The sequence below is a fragment of the Phocoena sinus genome, chromosome 6, assembly GCF_008692025.1.
Source record: "Phocoena sinus isolate mPhoSin1 chromosome 6, mPhoSin1.pri, whole genome shotgun sequence".
Lineage (NCBI taxonomy): Eukaryota > Metazoa > Chordata > Mammalia > Artiodactyla > Phocoenidae > Phocoena > Phocoena sinus.
This window is the reverse complement of record NC_045768.1, coordinates 82,123,319-82,145,635: the sequence shown is the minus strand read 5'-3', so window position 1 is coordinate 82,145,635 and position 22,317 is coordinate 82,123,319. Positions and strand designations below refer to the sequence as shown.

General features: G+C 39.8%; 1 protein-coding gene across 1 annotated transcript in view; it reads left to right on the top strand.

Annotated features, from left to right (window-relative positions):
• Positions 1-22,317, top strand: part of RASEF (RAS and EF-hand domain containing) — an 83,536-nt gene that overhangs the window by 47,999 nt on the left and 13,220 nt on the right. The window contains exons 5-15 of the mRNA XM_032634686.1: positions 667-744; positions 3,088-3,203; positions 5,265-5,333; positions 6,905-6,989; positions 7,896-7,984; positions 14,537-14,771; positions 15,082-15,219; positions 15,335-15,482; positions 16,803-16,884; positions 18,093-18,207; positions 19,926-20,045. Of these exons, the coding sequence (XP_032490577.1) occupies positions 667-744; positions 3,088-3,203; positions 5,265-5,333; positions 6,905-6,989; positions 7,896-7,984; positions 14,537-14,771; positions 15,082-15,219; positions 15,335-15,482; positions 16,803-16,884; positions 18,093-18,207; positions 19,926-20,045 (1,275 nt within the window). The remainder of the gene's footprint in view (positions 1-666; positions 745-3,087; positions 3,204-5,264; positions 5,334-6,904; positions 6,990-7,895; positions 7,985-14,536; positions 14,772-15,081; positions 15,220-15,334; positions 15,483-16,802; positions 16,885-18,092; positions 18,208-19,925; positions 20,046-22,317) is intronic.

Here is a 22,317-nt window from a genome sequence, read left to right as displayed (position 1 = left end):
TTGGACTCTAGTAAGAGAGTTAAAACACTCATAAGTAATTATGATATAGAATAGCAAGTGTTAAATGCAGATAAAGTTTAAGAGAATATAAAGGTCCAGACTCATACGCAACATAACTGAAAAAGGGAGGACTGAGTTGTTTGATAGTTGAATGGTTTCCCCAAAACGGCTTTTCAATTGTTTCAAAGAAAAATATACACACTACTATATATAAAATAGATAACCAACACAGACCTACTGTATAGCACAGGAAACTATACTCAGTATCTTATAATAACCTATAATGGAAGAGAATGTAAAAAAAGAATATATATATATGTGTGTAATTGTACATAAGTACATATGTATAATATGTACTTTACACCTGAAACTAACACACTGTAAATCAACTATATTTCAATTAAAAAAAAAAGAAAAAAAATGTACCTTGGCAAAAAAAAGAAAATTCATGAAATAAGAAAACCCCTTTTTTAAATGTTTAAATTATTTAAAGCAAATTTTCAAATCCTTCTGGATTATATGTAGTTTAATGATTTATAAGGTCATATAATGTTGACAGTTGGAGACTTCTAGAATTCCCATATCTATATGCACATATATTCCTAAACTTAACCAAATCAATTCAAAGTGAGTTTGTAAACTCCCAACTTTTATTTGCTTTTTCAGCTAGAAGAACAATCAAAACACATAAGTCAAAAGGAAGATGTAGCTGCATTAAAAAAACAAATTTATGACTTATCAATGGTAAGAATTAACTTTTCACTTACAGTAATATATTTCCTGTTAGACTACTGTTTCCTAAATAAAATCATGCTATGATTTCAATATTCCAGGAATAAAAGCTTAAAGAGAAATTAATACTACAGTTAGAGAAAGTCTTTGAAATACCTCTGACTAAAGGTATTATATTTATGCAGGCTTTTTCCCTCAGTGATACCTATTGTAAATGCTTTTTTTTTTTATTCAAAGCAATAATGGCATGGCCTTTAAATTTTAAATAGTTAACCCCTGCATTCTTATAACATCAACTTTTATCTGTTTCCCTGACTTTGTAAGATGAGGTATTATTGCCCTGCCCTTCCTGCAAGTTTTGTCTGTCCCTTTTCCATCTTCTGCTGACCATATCTTTAGTATTTCTGTTGCCATAAATGATAACATCTACATCGTTATATTATCGTCATTTTCTTTATTTTGTTTTCAGGTTGACTCTAAAAGTTGAAAACCAATAATGAACATTTCCTTTATCGTGACTCTAAATATTCTCCCTGCAGAGCCAAGAAGTGAGCTAAAATTGCAGTTCTTTCTCTCCAGTCATTATCCCTGTGCCACTCAAAAGAGAAGGTCCCCCAGCTTTGTGGTCAGATAAATCCCCTTTATGCATTACCAGTTTCAGATTTTGCTACCTCCTAGTTGGTTTTGTGCTTGGATCACAATGTTCTCGTAGAGTTGCTTACTTCTCTTGGATTCTCTGGTGGAGTTTTTGGTTTCTTGTAAAAAGAACCTGCCATCTTCATGATATTACCTATACCTTGCAACTTCTTATTTATTCTTTCCAGTACATGGAATTTGTTTTTTTCTCCTTGAAAATATTAATTTTGGAGTCCAGGAAATTTCAGTTTTTATTGGACTGGCTGCTTTTTTTTTTTTTTTTTTTTTGTGGTACGCGGGCCTTTCACTGTTGTGGCCTCTCCTGTTGTGGAGCACAGGCTCCGGACGCGCAGGTTCAGCAGCCATGGCTCACAGGCCCAGCCGCTCCGCGGCATGTGGGATCCTCCCAGACCGGGGCACGAACCCGTGTCCCCTGCATCAGCAGGCGGACTCTCAACCACTGCGCCACCAGGGAAGCCCCGGACTGGCTGCTTTTTAAACTTGCTACCCAGATGTCATCTTGGAATTTCTGATCATTTTAGGTAGCTGTGGTAGGATTCCTGTACAGCTAGGCAAACATCTATTTAGCTCAAGGCCTCTCCCCTGAAAGATGGCCTTCCTCAGAGCTCTGTGTGTGAAGCTGGCTGTCAGACATAGGAACCCAATTACCAGATGCATGGGGCCTGGATGTTCAGAGAGAAGCCTTAGCTTTCCTTTTGGGAATCATTCAGTTATTTTTAAAAAGAAGAGCCCCGTCTTGTTGCCTTTGGAATCAACTCTGGCTTATCTGCTCTTCTTTCCTAGGGTAAGAGCAGGTAAAGGCTTGAGAGGCAGCATGTCTTAATGTACAGTTTGAATCTCTATTTCCAGACCCCCTTTCTCACTCTCTGGGGTTCTGCCTGACCAGTTGTCTCTTCTTTGTTCTACAGCAGAACCTTCAACACACATCTTCTGGACCTCCTTTTCCCCTACTGTCTTCCCTTTGTCAGCACATTGCCATCCAGTTTCCTTTTTCCAGCAATACGTTTAAATCACTTGACTGCTGATGGGCCCCTCTTCCATTCTTTTAATTTTTATTGGTTTATTTCCTTTGGCATTTCATGTTAATGGGGTCTCAAAAGGGAAAGAAGACAAATTCATGTGCCCAGTCCACCATATTGAACTGGAAGCCTCCAATGATTTTTTTTCTTCTTTCTCTTTTTTGTTTTTGTGTTTGTTTTTCTGTTTTTAAGAAAAATATAGAAATCTCCTAACCACACTGGCTTATTTTCAAGTGCAAAATTTAAAATTTTAGGTGATAGGATTTATTGTGAAAAGTAGCCAGTCTACCTGGTAACAGGTATTGTTAATTCCACAGAATATCTATCAGTAGTTCCACAGCTCTCATTAAGTAAAACAGATGTTTAAATGTTTGGTCTCCGTTAATTTGCCAATAACATGTTAAAGTACATCATGGTAAACTCTTGACTGTTGTAGTTTCACACCAAATGTCAAGTATTTTAAAAAAAAGAGCTTTGAGGATTTAATTTTTGATACTTTGTTTAATACTTTATGAAAATATCAAATTACCTTGAATTGATAATTAGTTCTTTGAACACCAAGACTTGAAGACTTGTGGAGGGGTGAGAGTGATGTGTGGGAGGGTTACACTACACTTGACTTCACTTCTCCCGGGTAGAAACTCTGAGTCTAACGACCTGCACTGTGCCTTTCCTCTAGGAAAATCAGAAAGTTAAGAAAGATCTTTTAGAAGCCCAGACAAACATAGCCTTTCTTCAGAGTGAATTAGATTCTTTGAAAAGTGATTATGCTGATCAGAGTCTGAATTCTGAAAGGTATGAAACTTCACATTTTACTTTCCAGTTTGAGTGGAATGTTTATTTAGGTAACCATCCATGTCAATGAAGCTCAGCTATGTAGTAATAAAGGGTTCTTTATTAACTTTACTAATGTGTTCTTTGCTTTCTAAAGATTTTACTTTAGGTGTCAGATTTCCTAGTGATTTTTGTGTTTTCAATTTTTTAAATTATCGGCTGCTCAGGAAAGTGCAGGTCTTAGTAATGTTTGAATTAACTGGCAGCAGAAGAATATATCTAAAGTGTCAAGAGGCAGCGCTAACTGAAGTGCTTTGAAGGTAGGAATCCTGGCCCTACAACATAAAATAATGGAAAATGAGACATCTTAGGCAAGTCATTTTATTTTGCTCTGCTTTAGTTTTGCAGTATGGTGTTGATAACATATGACCTAACACACATGTACCCACAGAGGCATGTAATTATATATAAGGAAGATACACATGTATATTTATATAAGGGTATTTAAATATAAAATTCATCTATATGCATTAGTATTATGTGTGTATCCCCTAGTACATGTATACTTGAGAAAAACATCTTGTGTTTTGTTGGTTTGCAGACTTTAATCAGAATTAAGGTCCTGTAATGGAAAGCAGTGAAACATTTATTAAGTACTTACTATATACAGGTCCCTGAGCTAGATAAGGAGTTATGAGTGTGGAATATATAAAAAAAGAAAAGACGTGGCCTCTGCTCTTTGAGAACTTCACATTTAGTTGGGAAAAATTAAAAGTTAAAAGCGTTATGGAGTTAAACAGCATAAGAACTCAGCCATGTCAGAAACAATACCACTGCAGTGTCACAGGTTGGGTTCATTGCCATGAGATGGTAGACAGAGTGTTCCTTTAGTTCAGAAAGGTGGAGGCTTTATTAAAGAAGAGATACTTGAGATGAGTTTGTCAGCAAGCAACAGAGGTCACACTGACAATTGCCCGGCACTGTCTTTAGTACTTTACTAGCATTAACGCATTCATGGTTTCCTATGAGATAGGGACTTTCCTTATCCCCATTTCACAGATGGGAGAAGAGTCTCAGAGATGTTCCAGGTGAGGCAGAACCCAAAGCGGGGGCAAGGACATGGGGAAGGATAAGACTGGTTTGGGGAACAGTGGTCAGCCTGGTGGACAGAAAAAGATATTTGGAATGGAAAGGCAAATGTTTAAAATGATTAAAAAGTTTAAAAGCTAGTTTAAGGCTATAATGTAAGGCCCCAGAATTTTTGGCTAAGGAACTTAAATTCCTACAGACAATTGGGAAACTTTTAGCCTTATCAAGAGAGCAAATGGACAGCTTATTACAGACAAAATTTGACAGCCTGAGGGTTTTTGGAAGCTAGTGATGGGGTTTTATCTGCTTAGAAATGGGGCAGGTGTGAGGTAGGGGCTGGAGGTAAGTGGCTGATGTTCTGAGTGGACATTTTAAGGAGGAGGCCAGGGCTTCTTCATAATAAAGCAACAGAGGAATCGCTGAGCGTGAGTTTACAGTGAACAGAGAAAGCCTGGTCCTGTGGATTCCACTGTGGCTTAGGGTAAGGCGGGGAGGGCAGGCAGGGCTGGGAGCACAGAGACGAGAAGGAATCACAAGAAGGGAGAGAAGGAATCACAAGAAGGGAGAGTACAGCTGGGGCTGAAGTTGCATACGGCTTGGAATGAGCAGAGAAGAGTCAGAGGTGAGAGAATGGATTGGGCGGAAGGGATTGGTAATGTGAGTAGCTGGGGAGAGGGGACTCAGCAGAACATCAGGGGGTTCAGTCCCAGTGAAGAACAGAACCAGGTCAGTGGGCTGGGGTGGAGGAGCTGGTGGGTGTGGGGAGGGGGACGGGGGGAACAGAGCCTTGCGAGAGGAAGCAGAGGTGTGGATGTGCTTGTGGGTCACAGGAGGAGAGGAGGCTGCTGATGTCTCAGAGGAACTGGGCAGCAGCACAGAGAGATAGAAGACCACGGCCTTCGGAAAAGGCGGAAAGAGGTCTGGGAGGGTAGGTGTCGGTAAGGCAGGACTGAACACCTAATCCGCATTCAAACATAAAATATAATTTTACAGGGATCTGGAAATAATCCGAGAGTACACAGAAGATCGAAATAGTCTTGAGAGGCAAATTGAAATACTCCAGTAAGTTCTCATATAAAGTCCTCATCACATTTACATTTAACTTATGTTTTGTTAGTAAAATAGGTGCCACATGTAACACGAGTTGCCATATATCAAAGGCTGGGTTCGCGGCTCCACGCGTGTCCCTTCTCAACACGGTGTGTTCACGTCAGCTTGGCTTTCTGATGCTTCTAATCCTACATAAACTATTCAAATCCAGGGACTAGAGTATAATTCTCTAAAAGTGCTCGCAAGTCAGGTGGTATGTCTGGCACGTCTTTGTGATACCTTTATTTTACTGTAAAGGACAATGGCCCTGACCTCATCAGCTTTCTCTGCAGCTCAGCACGCTGAGAGGTGTCAGGCGTCTCACATAGTGCATGTCACATCACTAGGCATACACGATCATTCTCTGGCAATTTATTGTGTCTGGTTAGCAGTTTATTTTTCTTTTCTTCTTTTTTTTAACCTCTTGGAAATATTACACCTGCTTTGTCAAATTGGCCGCTACGTTTTAGAAATTCCATCCTCTGAGACCTTCCCCACAAAACCTCCCCCTTCCCCACTGCCCCTTTCTCTCTTTTTCACCTAGGCAGTATTTGCTTCTGGTTTTAGTTCCCCCCAAACGATGTCAGGTCAGATTTGACAATTTTTTTTCATCATTATGAATGCTTATTACGTCTCACCTGTGGCAATGGCAGAGTTGATATATTACAAGAATCCTGTTAATTCATTTATTCATTCATTCAGCCGGTTTTCACTCAGCACCTTTCATGGTTCAGGTATGCCAGGAGCTGAGGATACAGTAGCAAGTAGGAGAAAAAGGCCTCTCTCCTTACGGGGCTAGTCCAGGGGAAGAGGATGGAACCTGATCAGTACTTACAGATGTTAGACGCCAGAGGAGCGGCAGGGCCCAAGGGGAGCCGAGTGTCTCGTAAGGGCATCCTCCTAACCAGAAAGGTCTAGGAAGCGTCTGACTTCTGAAGGACGAATAAGCCTGAAGCAGGGAGATAGTAGCCAGCCTCTAAGGCGGAGACTTCATTTGATAGAAGAGGTTGCTCAGTCTCTGATAGCTTAAATGGCTGCTGTAAGGCATATAGAAAGTAAGTACCTGAGTTGGGGTTTGAACCCTGAGTCAACATTGGAGCCTTTAACTGGTATAAAACAGTGCCTGGCGGTACAGCACCATGCCACAAGAAGGATGAAGGAGTAGCCAGGAGAAAGAAGTGTGACATAACACAGCACATCCATGCAGGGGGGATAGAGAGTAGGTAGGGCCGGCTGGCTTCAGGCCTTTAGGGAACAGAGACCTGCACCAAACCTATCCAAATAATGGAGCTACATGAAGGAGCAGTGGGTTCCACAGCATAGCTGGCTCACTCCTAAAATGCCTTGAGACCTCTAAAGAGAGGTGACACGTTGTTAAGTTGCAGTTCTAGTAGTGAATTATGATCTCAGTTTATGAGGTTTGAAGGGAAGTGGTAGAAGGATACAAGCGGTGGTAATGCCACGTTCTGAATATCACAGCCTGAAAAGACGTGGTGACTTTCACCCCCACTAATACTTTCCTTATCTATCTATTTACTTTGTAGAACAGCTAACAGGAAACTGCATGACAGTAACGATGGCCTAAGGAGTGCCCTTGAAAACAGTTACAGCAAGTTCAACAGATCCTTGGTATGTGACAGAATTTTATAATGCATTTCATTCTTTCTCGTGGTAGAGTATTTTGATAAAAATCATGTATTTTCTTAGAAGAGAACTTATAATAATGAGAAACTATTTCATATAATAAAAGGAGACATTTTCCCAACTTAAAAAATATGCCACTGCTCTGCATAAATAAATGTCTAGGTGTCAGCCAACTCTTTGTTCAATGTTCCAGAAAACCAGAGAAAGATATATAAGGTGTGACCTGGGTCCTGGAAGAGTTTATAGTATAGTAGGGAGTTAAGATGTGCACAGATAGCAATAATAGAAGAAAACGATGTCTCATGGAGGTTAAAATATATATTGCCCAGTTGAGAGGAGAGAGAGGGTGCTTCTGGCTGAGGAGTTTATTTAGACCCACTGGTTTGTTCTTTCTGGTAGTGAGATCATCAGAGTGGAGGCCTTGGGCTTTAAATCCTCCTACAGAAACAAGCTAAGGCCCGTTTGGAATTTTGAGGACCTTTCCCTAGACTACATGTGCCAGAAAGCCTCTTCCCCCACTTTTGGGGGTCAGCTTCAAGGTTGGGGTTCCAGTGCCACAGCTTTGGGTATGGATGAGTCAGCTACTAAGCCAAATGATGGTTTGAGAAGAGATAAATCCTCAGTCAGTATTGCAGGGTCCTGGCAAATCTGGGGAACCAGGATTCCCCTTTATGGCTTATATGGTAGGGTTTGGACTTAAGACATGATGAGGAGAGAGTACTATGGGCAGTTGTTGCAGTTTTTCCCTTGATTTCTGTGCTTTCGTTTTCTCATGTAGGATACCAAACTTTTCATTACATTAGTAAACTAGTGTGCTACAGTTTTTAAAAATGTACATAAAATTTTTACATTGAATAACAAAATATTGCGTATGTATTTTATGTATTACAGCGCATAAATAATATATTGCCAGGGAATACAATTTCCAGAAGCAGTCCTAAATTTAATGCTCATTCTCCTCAACCTCTGGGCTATGACAGGTATGTTAACACCTACTTACTTTTTGTTTAAATTCTGGAACAGAGTTAAAAGGAAAGTACATTTCCTTACAGGTAAATTAGAATAACAGAATATATTTGGGGCACTAATATCTGTTTTCTACTATCTTACTTTAAATTTATGAAACATGAAACATGTAAAGATTAAAGTAAAGATGTTTTAGAGAGAGTAAAGTGATTCCTTTAAGATGTTATCGTGACTTGGTTTTATGTATGCTTACCCTTACCTCATGCCTATTAAGTCTTGTTTCTTAGAAGTGCCCTCAGTAAGAGGTGTTTCAGGGAAGCCAGTGGAACTACCATATGTGATGTTGTGATATACGCAGTATATGATGTTGAGACTCTTGGCACAATCTGTAAATGTTTAATAGCTCAGTATAATATTATGCAAGCTATGTTCAAGGAAAGGCAAACTTTCAAAACAAACAGAAATGTGGCAAGTAGATGTTTATGCGCTAATGCATTAAAGGAGTCACAGAGGCTTCCCAGAAGTGAGGATTTAGCTCTATTTTTAATCAAATGAAGTGAAATATTAGCCCTGCTATAACTTGAGATCTAGCAGTAAAAACTGAAAGATTACATTTGTGTACACATGTGTATACATATACATGTCCAGTGTTGCTACTTAAAAGGCTAACTTGGAGTATATCAAAGTTTGATGGTAGACGTGAGTGCATAAACTGCAGGTCTCTGGCTCTCCATTTCTGATGCCACTTTCATAATTTATGTTCCTTCCCTTTTCATTTGAGGACTTTTGGTCTAAAGAATAATGGACTTAGTATCTTGGCATTAGCAAAATGGCCATATCCCCTTTCAGGAAGGTCTGTTTCCAAGGCTTACTGGTAATCACTTTTAATAAAATTCTATCCAAGTATCAGATGTTTTTATTATTCACTGATTTGTTTAATAAAAAATTTGAATGGTTTATCTATTTGTAGGAAACTGGCTTCTCTGTTTTTGAGAAATAGATATTACTTTTTTTAAGTTTAAAAAGGTATTATCCTTTATTTTTTAAAATTGTGATAAAATATACATAACGTAAAACTTACCATCTTCACTATATTTAAGTGTACAGTTCAGTGGCATTAAGTACATTCACATTGTTTTGCAACCGTCACCACCACCCACCTCCAGAACGTTTTTCTTTTTTCTTTTCTTTTTCCACACACACACACTGTATTTTATTTTTACAATAGATAAATAAACTGATACCAGGCATTGTACATGGATGACCACAACAAAAGCAACAATGATTGCACTTCTGAAACACACTCATACTATGTCATAATATTGACATTCAGTCCAGTAATCCTCCACTGTAACAGCTCCTTTACTTAGCAATGAAAATTGATTTGTATATTTTTTGCCTCTGGGTCCTTGTGGGATTTTTTTTTTTATTCAAACAGAAAGTCACAAAAATTATAATCATCCTCATCAGTTCACTCAGTCCCATGTAATTAATTTTTTTTTCATCTTGATCTTTTGTTAGCACTTTTATGAATTCATCAGTTTTCCATTAGAGTTCTGAAAATGCTTCTTCATTCAGTTCAGCAGTATAGTCAGTTACCAGAAACCTGTACTTGTCAGAGTCTTTTCCATGAATTCCTTGAAGATGAAACCCTTCTATAGGAACATTTTTGCAAAAGCATCAGGGTACACCCAGAACTGTCTGTAAATGACAAAAGACTTAAAAATGACCACGGTTAAAGATCTGATGAAAGTTGATAATAATGCAATTGACAAGGAAATTTAGTTATTTCTGAGATATACATTTTAAGGTAATAACTAGAATTATGACTTATAACATTATACCAGAACGTATAAGAGTTTTAGAAATTTCATGTAATGTCTGAAACATTTATATTAACATATTTCCATACAAATAACCCAAAGAGAGTTTAGCATTAGTTGTTTTTTTATACTGCAGGTTCTTATTAGTCATCAATTTTATACACATCAGTGTATACATGTCAATCCCAATCGCCCAATTCAGCACACCACCATCCCCACCCCACCGCGGTTTTCCCCCCATGGTGTCCATACGTTTGTTCTCTACATCTGTGTCTCAACTTCTGCCCTGCAAACCGGTTCATCTGTACCATTTTTCTAGGTTCCACATACATGCGTTAATATACGATATTTGTTTTTCTCTTTCTGACTTACTTCACTCTGTATGACAGTCTTTAGATCCATCCACATCTCAACAAATGACTCAATTTCGTTCCTTCTTATGGCTGAGTAATATTCCATTGTATATATGTACCACAACTTCTTTATCCATTCGTCTGTCGATGGGCATTTAAGTTGCCTCCATGACCTGGCTGTTGTAAATAGTGCTGCAATGAACATTGGGGTGCATGTGTCTTTTTGAATTATGGTTTTCTCAGGGTATATGCCCAGTAGTGGGATTGCTGGATCATATGGTAATTCTATTTTTAGTTTTTTAAGGAACCCCCATAGGTTCCTTAAAAACCTATGTATCACTTATGAATACAGATGCAAAAATCCTCAACAAAATATTAGCAAACCAAATCCAGCAATACATTAAAAGGATCATATGTCATGATCAAGTGGAATTTATCCCAGGGATGCAAGGATTTTTCAATATCAGTGTGATGCACCACATTAACAAACTGAAGAATAAAAACCATATGATCAGCTCAGTAGATGCAGAAAAAGCTTTTGACAAAATTCAACATCCACTAATGATTTTAAAAACTCTCCAGAAAGTGGGCATAGAGGGAACATACCTCAACATAATAAAGGCCATATATGACACACCCACAGCTAACATCATTTACTCAAAGGTGAAAAACTGAAAGCATTTCCTCTAAGATCAGGAACGAGACAAGGATGCCCACTCTTGCCACTTTTATTCAGCATAGTTTTGGAAGTCCTAGCCACAGCAATCAGAGAAGAGAAAGAAACAGAAAGAATCCAAATTGGAAAGGAAGAAGTGAAACTGTCACTATTTGCAGATGGCATGATACTATACATAGAAAATCCTAAAGATGCCACCAGAAGACTACTAGAGCTCATCAATGAATTTGGTAAAGTTGCAGGATACAAGATTCTGTTGCATTTTTATACACTAAGAGTGAACTACCAGAAAGAGAAATTAAGGAAACAGTCCCATTTACCACCTCATCAAAAAGAATAAAATACCTAGGAATAAACCTACCTAAGGAGGTAAAAGACCTGTGCTTAGAAAACTATAAGACACTGAAGAAAGAAACTGAATATGACACAAACATATGGAAAGATATACTGTGTTCTTGGATTGGAAGAATCAATATTGTTAAAATGACCATACTGCCCAAGGCAATCTACAGAGTCAATGCAATCCCTAACAATGTAATCACTAACAAAATACCAAAGGCATTTTTCTAGAACAAATAATTTTAAAATTTGTATGGAAACACAAAGGACCCTAAATAGCCAAAATCATGTTGAGAAAGAAGAATAGGGCTGGAGGAATCATGCTCCCTGACTTCAGACTATGTTACAAAGCTACAGTCATCAAAATAGTGTGGTGCTGACACAAAAACAGACACATAGATCACTGGAACAGGATAGAGAGTCCAGAAATAAACCCACACACTTATGGTCAATAAATCTATTACAAGGAGGCAAGAATATACAATGGAGAAAAGACAATCTCTTCAGTAGCCAGTCCTGGGAAAACTAGACAGCTACATGTAAAAGAATGAAATTAGAACATTCTCTAACACTGTATGCAAAAATAAACTCAAAATGGATTAAAAATCTAAGTGTAAGATCAGATACCATAAAACACGTAGAGGAAAATGTAGGCCAAACACTCTTTAATATAAATCATAGGAATATTTCTTGGATCCATCTCCTAAAACAAAGGAAATAAAAGCAAAAATTAACAAATGGGACCTAATTAAACTATGAGCTTTTGCACAGCAAAGGAAATTATCAACAGATCAAAAAGACAGCCCACTGAATGGCAGAAAATATTTGGAAATGTATGACCAACAAGGGGATAATATCCAACATATATATAAACAGCTTATATAACCCAACATCAAAAAAACAAACAGCCGAATTAAAAAATGGACAGAAGAACTGAATAGACATTTCTCTAAAGAGGTTGCTGATGGCCAACAGGCACCTGAGAAGATGCTCAACATCGCTAATCATCAGGGAAATGCCAATCAAAACCACAGTAAGATGTCACCTCACACCTGTCAGGTGCTGTATCAAAAAGATGATATCATCACAAAGAACACAAATAACGAATGTTATTTGTGAAGGATGTGGAAAAAAGGGAACCCTCATACACTGTTAGTGGGAATGTAAATTGGTGCAGCCACTGTGGAAAACAGTATGAAGTTTTCTCAAAAAACTAAAAATGGAATTACCATATGACCCAGCAATTCCACTTCTGGATATATATCTGAAAAAAACAAAAACACTAATTCTAAAAGATGCATGCAGCCCAGTGTTCATAGCAGCATTACAATAGCCAAGATATGGAAGCAACCTAAGTCCATCAACAGATGAATGGATAAAGAAGATGTAGTATATATATACAATGAAATACAACTCAGCCATAAAAAATAATGAAATTTTGCCATTTGCAGCAACATGGATGGACTTGAAGGGCATTATGCTAAATGAAATAAGTGAGACAGAGAAAGACAAATACTGTATGATATCTCTTATATGTGGACTCTAAAAAATACAACAAACTAGTGAATATAACAAAAAAGAAGCAGACTCACAGATACAGAGAACAAACTAGTATTTACTAGTGGGGAGGGAGGAAGGGGCAATATAGGGGTAGGGCAGTAAGAGGTACAAACTATTAGGTATAAAATAAGCTACAAGGATATATTGTACAATGTGGGGAATATAACCAATATTTTTTAATAACTGTAAATGGAGTATAACCTTTAAAAATTGTGAATCACTATATTGTATACCTATAATTTATATAATAGTGTACATCAACTATACTTAAAATTTTTTTTAATTAAAGGCATCTTGTAAATTTAATTTTATTGCTTTTGTGGACTTATTGGATTTTAAGTTGTATATTTGTTTTAGTTTTGAGTTTTTTCTAAGAACTCTAACAAAAATATAACTTGTTTTGTATTTTTACATATTTAATTGTAATTAAAATATTCTTCAGGCAGATAAGAATAGTTTACTTTTAAAAGGGTATGTATATAAGTTGAGTTTGAGAAAGTCTGATCTATACCTATATTTTTTATTTAGATCTGTATTTTCATGGAGGTGATTTTTCAATCAGGATTTTTTTCTCCTTCATTCCTTATCAAAAATATGAATAGGTTAGGGCTTCCCTGGTGGCGCAGTGGTTGAGAGTCTGCCTGCCGATGCAGGGGACACGGGTTCGTGCCCTGGTCTGGGAAGATCCCACGTGCCGCGGAGCGGCTGGGCCCGTGAGCCATGGCCGCTAAGCCTGCGCGTCCGGAGCCTGTGCTCCGCAACGGGAGAGGCCACAACAGTGAGAGGCCCGCGTACCGCTAAAAAAAAAAAAGATTATCCTCTCTTTTCTAAGAACATTCATCTCTTATTATTTCTCATATCTGGAGACCTATATACCCTGCCCATTTCCTCTTTCTGATGACATCATGTAGGCCAAGTGGCTAGGATGATGCCCAATGTGTAGTAGGAACTAAGTAAGTTGTAACCCTTGTTTTATTTCAGTATAAACTTAGATACTTATGGGAATCAAATGGAAAAGCAAAAGTAAATGAGGTAATTAACATTTATAAAATGTTGGAGTTTCCCAAGTGGAAAGATCCATAGAAGTCAGGAGTTCTAGCCTTTGTATGGGGCATCTCCCTATGAAACCTCTCCCATAGGAGTCTTTCCAGACATGTCCACACTTAGTGGCAGAAAATTCATCTCGTATGACCATTCCAGGGCCACACATTTCTGATTGTCTGGCATTTTTCACCATGTTGATTAGAGATGTGATTCCCAGAAAAGTTTATCAGTTGGCCCTGAGAGAATATAGTCTTCCTGTGTCAGCTCTTCAAATATTTGAGGAGAGAAACCATTACAACTTAAGCCGAGTGCACTGAAACATTTCTCAGACTGGAGGGTTTAAAGTTTCAGGTCATAACAGAGGTAGTATCCAGAAATGGACATGCTGTTCAAAATATGGTCTGACCACATTAGAATAAAAAGGTTCACATGTTCTGTGTACATTTTTCTTAACACAACTTGAGATTGCACTTACATCCTGGGCATTCTAATTCTTTTTGTATCAGGAAATAAAGAAGGTGATTTTTTTTTAAATAGCTTCCTTTATTAAATGTTTGATTTAAATGTCTTTATCTTAATTGATTGTTGCATACAATGAACTATTGCTCTGAGCATTTTATGTCCCCTGTTGCTTAATCATGGAATTCACTGCGGCTCTTGGCAAGAATGAGAATATCGGTCTTCTTGATTCTGTTGCTGTCTGATTCCATTGCTGTGTCATCTTGAGCATCGCCAGCCCTCAGGTATAGCAGTCCTCTCCTTTGTCACCAGGTCATCCCGCTCTTCCTACATGGATGAGGACTGTGACTCTCTGGCCCTCTGTGATCCCATGCAGAGGATAAACTGTGACATTGACAGCCTGCCTGAGAGCTGCTTCGACAGCGGCTTGTCTACCCTGAGAGATTCCAATGAGTATGACTCGGAGGTGGAGTACAAGCACCAGAGGGGATTCCAGAGGTCACACGGCACACAGGAGAGCTCTGGGGGTGATGCTTCAGACACAGACGTAAGCCCCAAAGTCATTGCTCTCCTAGGCCTGATCTTCCATAGAAATACGTATCTCACCCTGTTTGACCTTTATCTGTCATGGGCATTGTTTTAAAGGTTATACACGTGAAACATAGTTGGGAGAATGTTTCTCCCTATCAAGTTAGGGAAAACTCTCACAGATTTCCTTTCGCAGCCACTCTGTTTCATAATAGCATTGACTGTTGATTCAGCAGCATATGTTTCTTCTTTATATTTCGTGATGTATATGTGTAATGAAAGACTTTGGTTTTTAACGGCTGACTTTAAAAAAAAAAAAAAAAAAACAGGTTCCTGATATAAGGGATGAAGAGACGTATGGCTCAGAAGGCGTGGCTTCCATCCTGGACTGGAAGCCGCAGGAGTCTGCTAGTGAAGGAAGTGTCATCAGCTCCTTGAGAAAGCCCATCTCAGCACTTGCACCACAGGTAGGCGGTTTCAGAGACACTTTCATTCACGAACACTGTTCATCTTCATGCCATGTAACTTACTAGGAGAAAGCTGGCGCTACCTTTGTCACTCACTGTGGCTTCCTTCCCCTAGACAGACATGGTGGATGATAACCATAAATCTTCCAGCTCAGAGAAGGCTTACAAGATTGTGCTGGCTGGGGACGCTGCAGTAGGAAAGTCAAGTTTGCTCATGAGACTTTGCAAGAATGAATTTCGAGGAAACACAAGTGCCACTCTGGGTACGGTTCCTTTTTCAGTGGATCATGGGAAAATGACCTTCTTTAGGCTGATTCTATTTTCGTTAGGGATTATATATACAGACACACAGATCTCTCTCTTTCTCTCTGTGTAATATGTATATAGGTAGAGGTGTGTGTGTGTGTGTGTGTGTGTGTGTGTGTGTGTACACACACTTGCACGCACACGTGTCCTTCTCTATAGACTAGCCCTCTGTTTTGGCTAAGGCCTAAATCTGGGAGAGGAAGACTAGCAAAGGACTGAGGTGTCTGCTTACCCAGTGAGATCAACCAAACAAAGTTTAGAGCCAGAGATGACAGATTCATTTATTCAGCAAGCATATCCTGCATCCTGCTGTGAGCCACATACTGTTGTAGGCACTACAGAGACACAATAAACAAAGTCGACTAAATCCCAGCCCACAATGAGGGAAATGGATGAAAAACACATTTTAAAAAATGAGATTTGGGAGAGGTGCACTTTTACACAGGGTGCCCAGGGAAAGCCTTTTTGATCAGGTGTCGTTTGATGTTGATAAAGTGAGCTTACCGATAGCCAGTTTGTCATTAAGGTCAAAATCATAGCCGGGTGTATGTTCCCTCCCCTCCTTCACAACGGAAAACATGAGTAATACCTCTCAGAACAAGGAAAAAATAGTGTCCTCATTTCCCAAATTTGCATAGTAATCAGTAAAAGGAATTGAAAGAAGATATGCAAATTATCATTTACTTTTCTTCCTTATCTAAAGAGTTCTTATTTTGATAACCAGAAACCTTAGAACAGATTACCTTCTTCACAATGGATGTCTTTCTAAATTTATGGTTCTCTGTTACACCTTTCAAGACGACAAAGCTGAAGGTTCACTTCAATTTGACTCATGAAAAGCCTACAATATTTGGTTCGGTTCCTAGAGAGCCTGGCATATATATACATCGTATACATGTACTTATATATATATCCATCACACACGTATATACCTGGATACATACATATACACAGGCACATTTATGTGCATGCACACACACAGATATAACTGAGTCCATCTAATTATGTGGACACATAAAACAGAGATTTTCCTTTTGTCCACAGATTAAATCCTTCCCCAAGTCAGCCAACCTGCAATAAGCATCTGCACGCACTTGTGTGGTCTGACTTATAATTAGTACGTAAAGGTCACTGTCCTTGAAGGCCAGGTTCATTCCTCTCTGTCTTGCTGAACTTTGGCTTATTGGCTTTTGTCTCATCCTAAAGAGGGCTTGAAAGTAAAAACCAATGGAATTATTTACATCGTGTTCTCCATGTTCTCTTATATTCCTTTTCAGGAGTTGATTTTCAAATGAAAACTCTCATTGTAGACGGAGAGCGAACAGTACTGCAGCTCTGGGATACCGCTGGCCAGGAGAGGCAAGTGCTTTCCATAATACTTTGGATTCTGCTGAGTTGCACAGACAAGCTTTGTAGGATACTTGGTGGGTTTTGTACTCATGTAATTCTGATAGAGCACGTTAGAATTTCAAGAATGCTTGTTCTTTTCCACATCCTTTCCTCCTTTGCTGATCCATCAGTCGTGTGAAGAGGATCTTTAAGCTTCCTTTGGATTGGTGAGCCACTGATAAAAAGAGAATGCCCTATCCTAAGGAGAAATTTTCGGTGAGGCGGCATTCCTGAACGTGGCAACAGTGTGAGGAGCTGCATAGCTGGGGCACCACATAAGATGGAGAGGAGGACCTATCAGATCCCCGGTTCAAGGGCAGGGACACAGACCATTGATAAATAGCAGACTCGCATCTGGCCACAGACAGTACCCTGTCTTTCTTTCACTGCTGATGGCCAGAGCATCAAGCATATGTTTTAATCATATCTAACTCTTAGGGAACAGACTGTATCCGATTGTGCACCAAACAAGCATGGGGGTACCTGCCGACCTCTGTAACCAGGCACCATTCAGGGTGTTCAGATTCAACGGTGAACAGGTGGACACAGACACCTGCCCACATGGTATTTTCTAGTAGCATTTGAAAAATATGTGTGGTTAACATAGCTATTTAAGATCCTGTAAAATACTGCACTCGGTTTAGGACAGATAGGGTGAGGTGTTGCCCTTCCCCTGGTAAGCCCCCAACACCCTGTGTGTGCCCTGTGGTGTTCCACATGGTTAGTTCTTCTACCACCCACCCACAATATTCCCTACCCACCAGCCAAAAAATAATTTTTCTCTGACGTGCCTCTCCTTCCATCCTTCACACACACCCTTCTATGTCCCACAGCTGGGTTCTGGTAGCGTGTTGCTGAGGCTGAAATTTTTAGAAATTATGATCTCAACCTTGTCCTGGCTATGCTCTGGGGTATGTAGACTTCTTGGGATTATTTGGTGGAGAAAGTAATTGGCTTTTCTAAATCACTAGCCCAGATTCTTATCCTGTTACCTTTCACCAGGTCATTCTAGGCCTCGGGGATGACTATTTCACAGTAATAGGTTGCCATTAGATTCTTCTCAATTGGGGCTTGTTTTAAAAGGTGAGGGGGAAAAGTGAGCATAAAGGAGATGAAGTATGAGGCAGCACCAAACTGACTGGCTGATTAGAACCATGACGTGCTATTCTCTTTTCCAGATTCAGAAGTATTGCCAAGTCTTATTTCAGAAGAGCAGATGGTGTTTTGCTGCTGTATGACGTTACGTGTGAGAAAAGCTTTCTTAATGTACGAGAATGGGTAGATATGATTGAGGTAAGAATTCAAAACAGAGAACCAAAAAATTACATAGGAGAGCTACAGGCTGTCTCGGGAAATGCTGTTTCTCTTCCTTGTCAAAACGAACTCAATTACAAGCCACTGATCCAGGCTCTCAGGAAGAACTGGATGTGAGAAGTGGGGTTCCCAATGGCACTTGGCAGTACCGGTCTCCTCCTCAGTAGCTGGGCAAGTTCCCACAGAGCTAAGGACACTACTAAAGTGAGCTTCTGGGGTGGGGAAGCGGGGGAAACTCCTGGGTTTTCTTTTTTTCTTTTTTTTTTTTGCGGTAAGCGGGCCTCTCACTGCTGTGGCCTCTCCTGCTGTGGAGCACAGGCTCCGGACGCGCAGGCTCAGCGGCCATGGCTCACGGGCCCAGCCGCTCCGCGGCACGTGGGATCTTCCCAGACCGGACCGTGTCCCCTGCATTGGCAGGCGGACTCTCAACCACTGCGCCACCAGGGAAGCCCTGTCTTCATTTTTAAAGGATGGTTTTTCTGACTCTATAATTATTTGCTGACTTTGTTATACAGCAGAAACTAACACAACATTGTAAAGCAATTATACTCCAATAAAGATGTTAAAAAAAAAAAAAGAATCCGTACCTAAACACATCATGGTTGAATTGCTAAAAGTCAAAACAAAGAGAAAATGTTGAAAGCAAGAGAAAAATCACTCATTGTGTACAGAGGAACCACAATACAATAATGACATCAGAAACGAGTCCAAAAGGCAGTGAAGTGGCATCATTTCATTGGTTTTGAGGCTCATTTCTTGATGCTGTATCAGGTGTGGTACCAAAGTGGATGAGCACCTGGATGTTTTTAGGCACCACAAAGAGTCATTTCTCAGTGAGGGCTGCTGCTTCGCTTGTTTAGGAGCTATAAACCTGTTTTTCTAGTCAGGTTGTCTTCTATTCTCATAGCCTGCTCAGGGGGATGTGTCCTTACTGACCCCTTCGTTTTACAGATAGGGAAATGGAGGCAGAAACAGGAAGAGACTGCCTGATTTCATGCAGCCGGCGAGTGGCCAGTTGGTGGGAGGGACAGAGTCTCAAACTTAACTCTGCCTCTCACATCTTACATTCTGCCAGCCAGCTCCTCTGTGAATGCCGGGACAGACAGTGCAACAGTATGCATATGCTGATTTGGGGAGCATTATCCTGAGAATCTGTTAATTTGAATGCCTGCTCCTTGACTCTTCACAGGAAAAATGTTGACATTTAGGGCCTTCTGATTTTGCTTTTGTTGTAAGCCAGATAGCAGCGAGTGTGGAACTCTGAGACTCCATTTTTGTCCCATTATAGCTGAGGGAATATTTGTGTGTTTTGTACCTGTGATAATGAAGTTGACTTGTAATCACCACTGTTTGGAGTGAAAATTATAGAAAATTATGTGGGCACTACAGCCAAATGTAATTCTGGGGTCGCGCCTCTTGAGTTTGGTATTAGTTTGTATAGTGGCAAGGGTGATACAGTCAGTTTGGACCACCCCTGGCCCTTACAACGTCTTATTTAACCTCTCTGAATTTCAGTGTTCTGATCTGGAAATGGGAAGGTTTGGCTCCTTTTAGAGATATTTTGAGGTTTAAAGATATTGTCTGTACATCATGTGGCATATAAGGGGCATTCAGAAAGGGTAGCTGTTGTCATCAGCAACCTCATAACTTGTCCAATGTTACACATATGCACAATTTCTTTCTTTTCTTCATGGTAGGACGCAGCCCATAACAGCATTCCTATCATGTTGGTAGGAAACAAGGCTGATCTTCGTGATGCTGCTGAAGCGGAAGGACAAAAATGTGTCCCAGGGTACTTTGGAGAAAAACTGGCCATGGTAAGAGTGGGTCCAAATTGGGAGGGACCTTTCACTTCTGTCTACATTTGCTGAAGAGGCTGTTTGACAAACTCCACTCTGTTTGATAAGTCTTCTGTCCCTATACAGGCAGAACTCCCAGTGGCCCCTATCCGTCCCATGAATGTAAATAATTACACCAAGAGTTAAAATCCCTTGTGGAGGTAAAACAATCACATGATCATTTTCCCCCACTGAGTACCAGTGACAAAGAGGATGCAAAATTATCGTGTCTTCCTCCTCACTCTTCCCCAGTTCCTGGAATCCTTCTCTAGTCCTGGAACCTAGGTAGAGGAAGAAGAATGGGTGTCCTGTTTTGAAAAGATGGGTTTGGTTCCAGAGGGTCACTGTGCCAAGGGGCAGCAGATGGTGCAGTGTGTCACCTGGGTAAAGAGGTGAAGAGAATTGGAAGACTCATTCTTTCCTCTAAGATTTGTAGTCAGTTGGAATAGTATAAAATTATTTTTGGCTATGCATTTGTACAAAGGATGGACCTCATTTCTGTCCAGATTATTATTGTGGGCAGTGTTTATTCTCTCATTATTATCATTGTGTCAGAATGTTATGTGGCCCTCTTACGACTTGTCTTACCCAAATAAGGAACCAGATGCTCCTTAGGTCAAATATGAAGTTCTTATCATAACAGTCCGATCTGACATTGCTATCATTGTTGTCTGTCATCAGCATGAAAGGACTGCTCTATAACATATACATGTGAACTTTAAAGTTTCCATTCCACTATTCTAAGTTGGAATTGTTTCTTTTTTTAAATTTTAGAGCTGTGAGCCAAATACGATAAACATCAAAACTAGGCAGTGAAATACAGAAGAGATCCATTGAACACATATTTAATTGTATCCACCATGTGAAAAAGCACTTCATTGTGAGCTGAGCAAAGGGTAGAGAACAAAGGAAACCGTCCTTGTCCTCACGTAGTTTACTGTCTGGGGGAGACAGATGTCAAACCCACGAAATCCACATATTCCCCTAGAGAGCTCATAATTCCTGGCCACATGCCAATTTTATTCCCTCCCCCACAGTTTCTCAGATCTCCCAAGGTTTGCTTACTTATTATGCATCTCATGTCCTCCACCCTCCTGCATCCTCAAAGGCCATCTCTATTTCACCCTATAACATCCTGGCTATGAAATTCAGCAGCAGCACTACCCATTTCTACTAGAAATACATTCATTTGGGGTATTTTTTAGATTTTCTATGGATTTGGGGGCTCATGGGTAAAGGTTTCACAGTAGTCTTTCCCCATTGTTTGGTTCTTCATTCTCTCCCTGCTCTGGAGCACCCATCACATCTTGCCCGTATCCCACACAGGACTGTGTTGCCCACACCCAGCCCCACAGCGCACATAATTCTCCTTTCCTAAAGGAAACTGTCTCCAGCTGTTAGACAAAGACACCCAAAAATAACCTCATCATTTACATCTGCGGCAAGTGCTATGCTGGAAAAATAACATGCCTCAAGAGGTTTTACAGTAGGAAGACCTAATACCAACTTTTCAGAGTTAGAAAACAATCTTAACTTCAAGGGAGGATTACCTAAAAATCTAGAAGGTAGGTAAAAGTCAGCCTGGGGAAAGGGTTACTAGGGATATAGGATAACCTAGGTAGTGGTAACAGCAGGTGAAAAGGTCCTGAGGTGGGAGGGAATTTGGAGTGTTGGGGAAATAGAGGGATGGCCAGGGTAACATGAGCACTGTGAGTGAGGGAGAGTGGTGGCAGGTAAAACTGGGAGGTTGGCTGGGGCCACGTACACGCTAGGCCTTGTCGGCCAGGTAAGCATTCCAACATTGCTTGAGAGGGATGGGAAGCATCGAAAGGTCTGAAGCAGGAGAGTGATATGATCAGTGATTGTATGTATAACCACTGGGAGGTTAAGTAATAGACTAGAAAATGTCCATTGGTTTTAGCAACACAGAGGCTGCTGAATCTTGATAGGAAAAGATGATAGATTGAAGGGGGGGCGGGATGTGTGTTAGCTGCCAGCCAAAAGGAGACATATACTTGATGGACATTTAATTCCTAAGTGGTTACCTTAAGCTATCATTTTTCCCTCTCTCAAATTATTTGATAGAGAACATTTGGTAGTATGTGTGACACTTGGATATAAGAGCCTTAAACCATGAAATTTTGTATTGTGGGATTTTTTTTTTTTTTTTGGATGCAAAATAAAAATCCTCTGACTAGGAACTGTTCCTGGAGTAAGTAGACTCAAACCTATTTTTTTTTTAAAGTCTTGA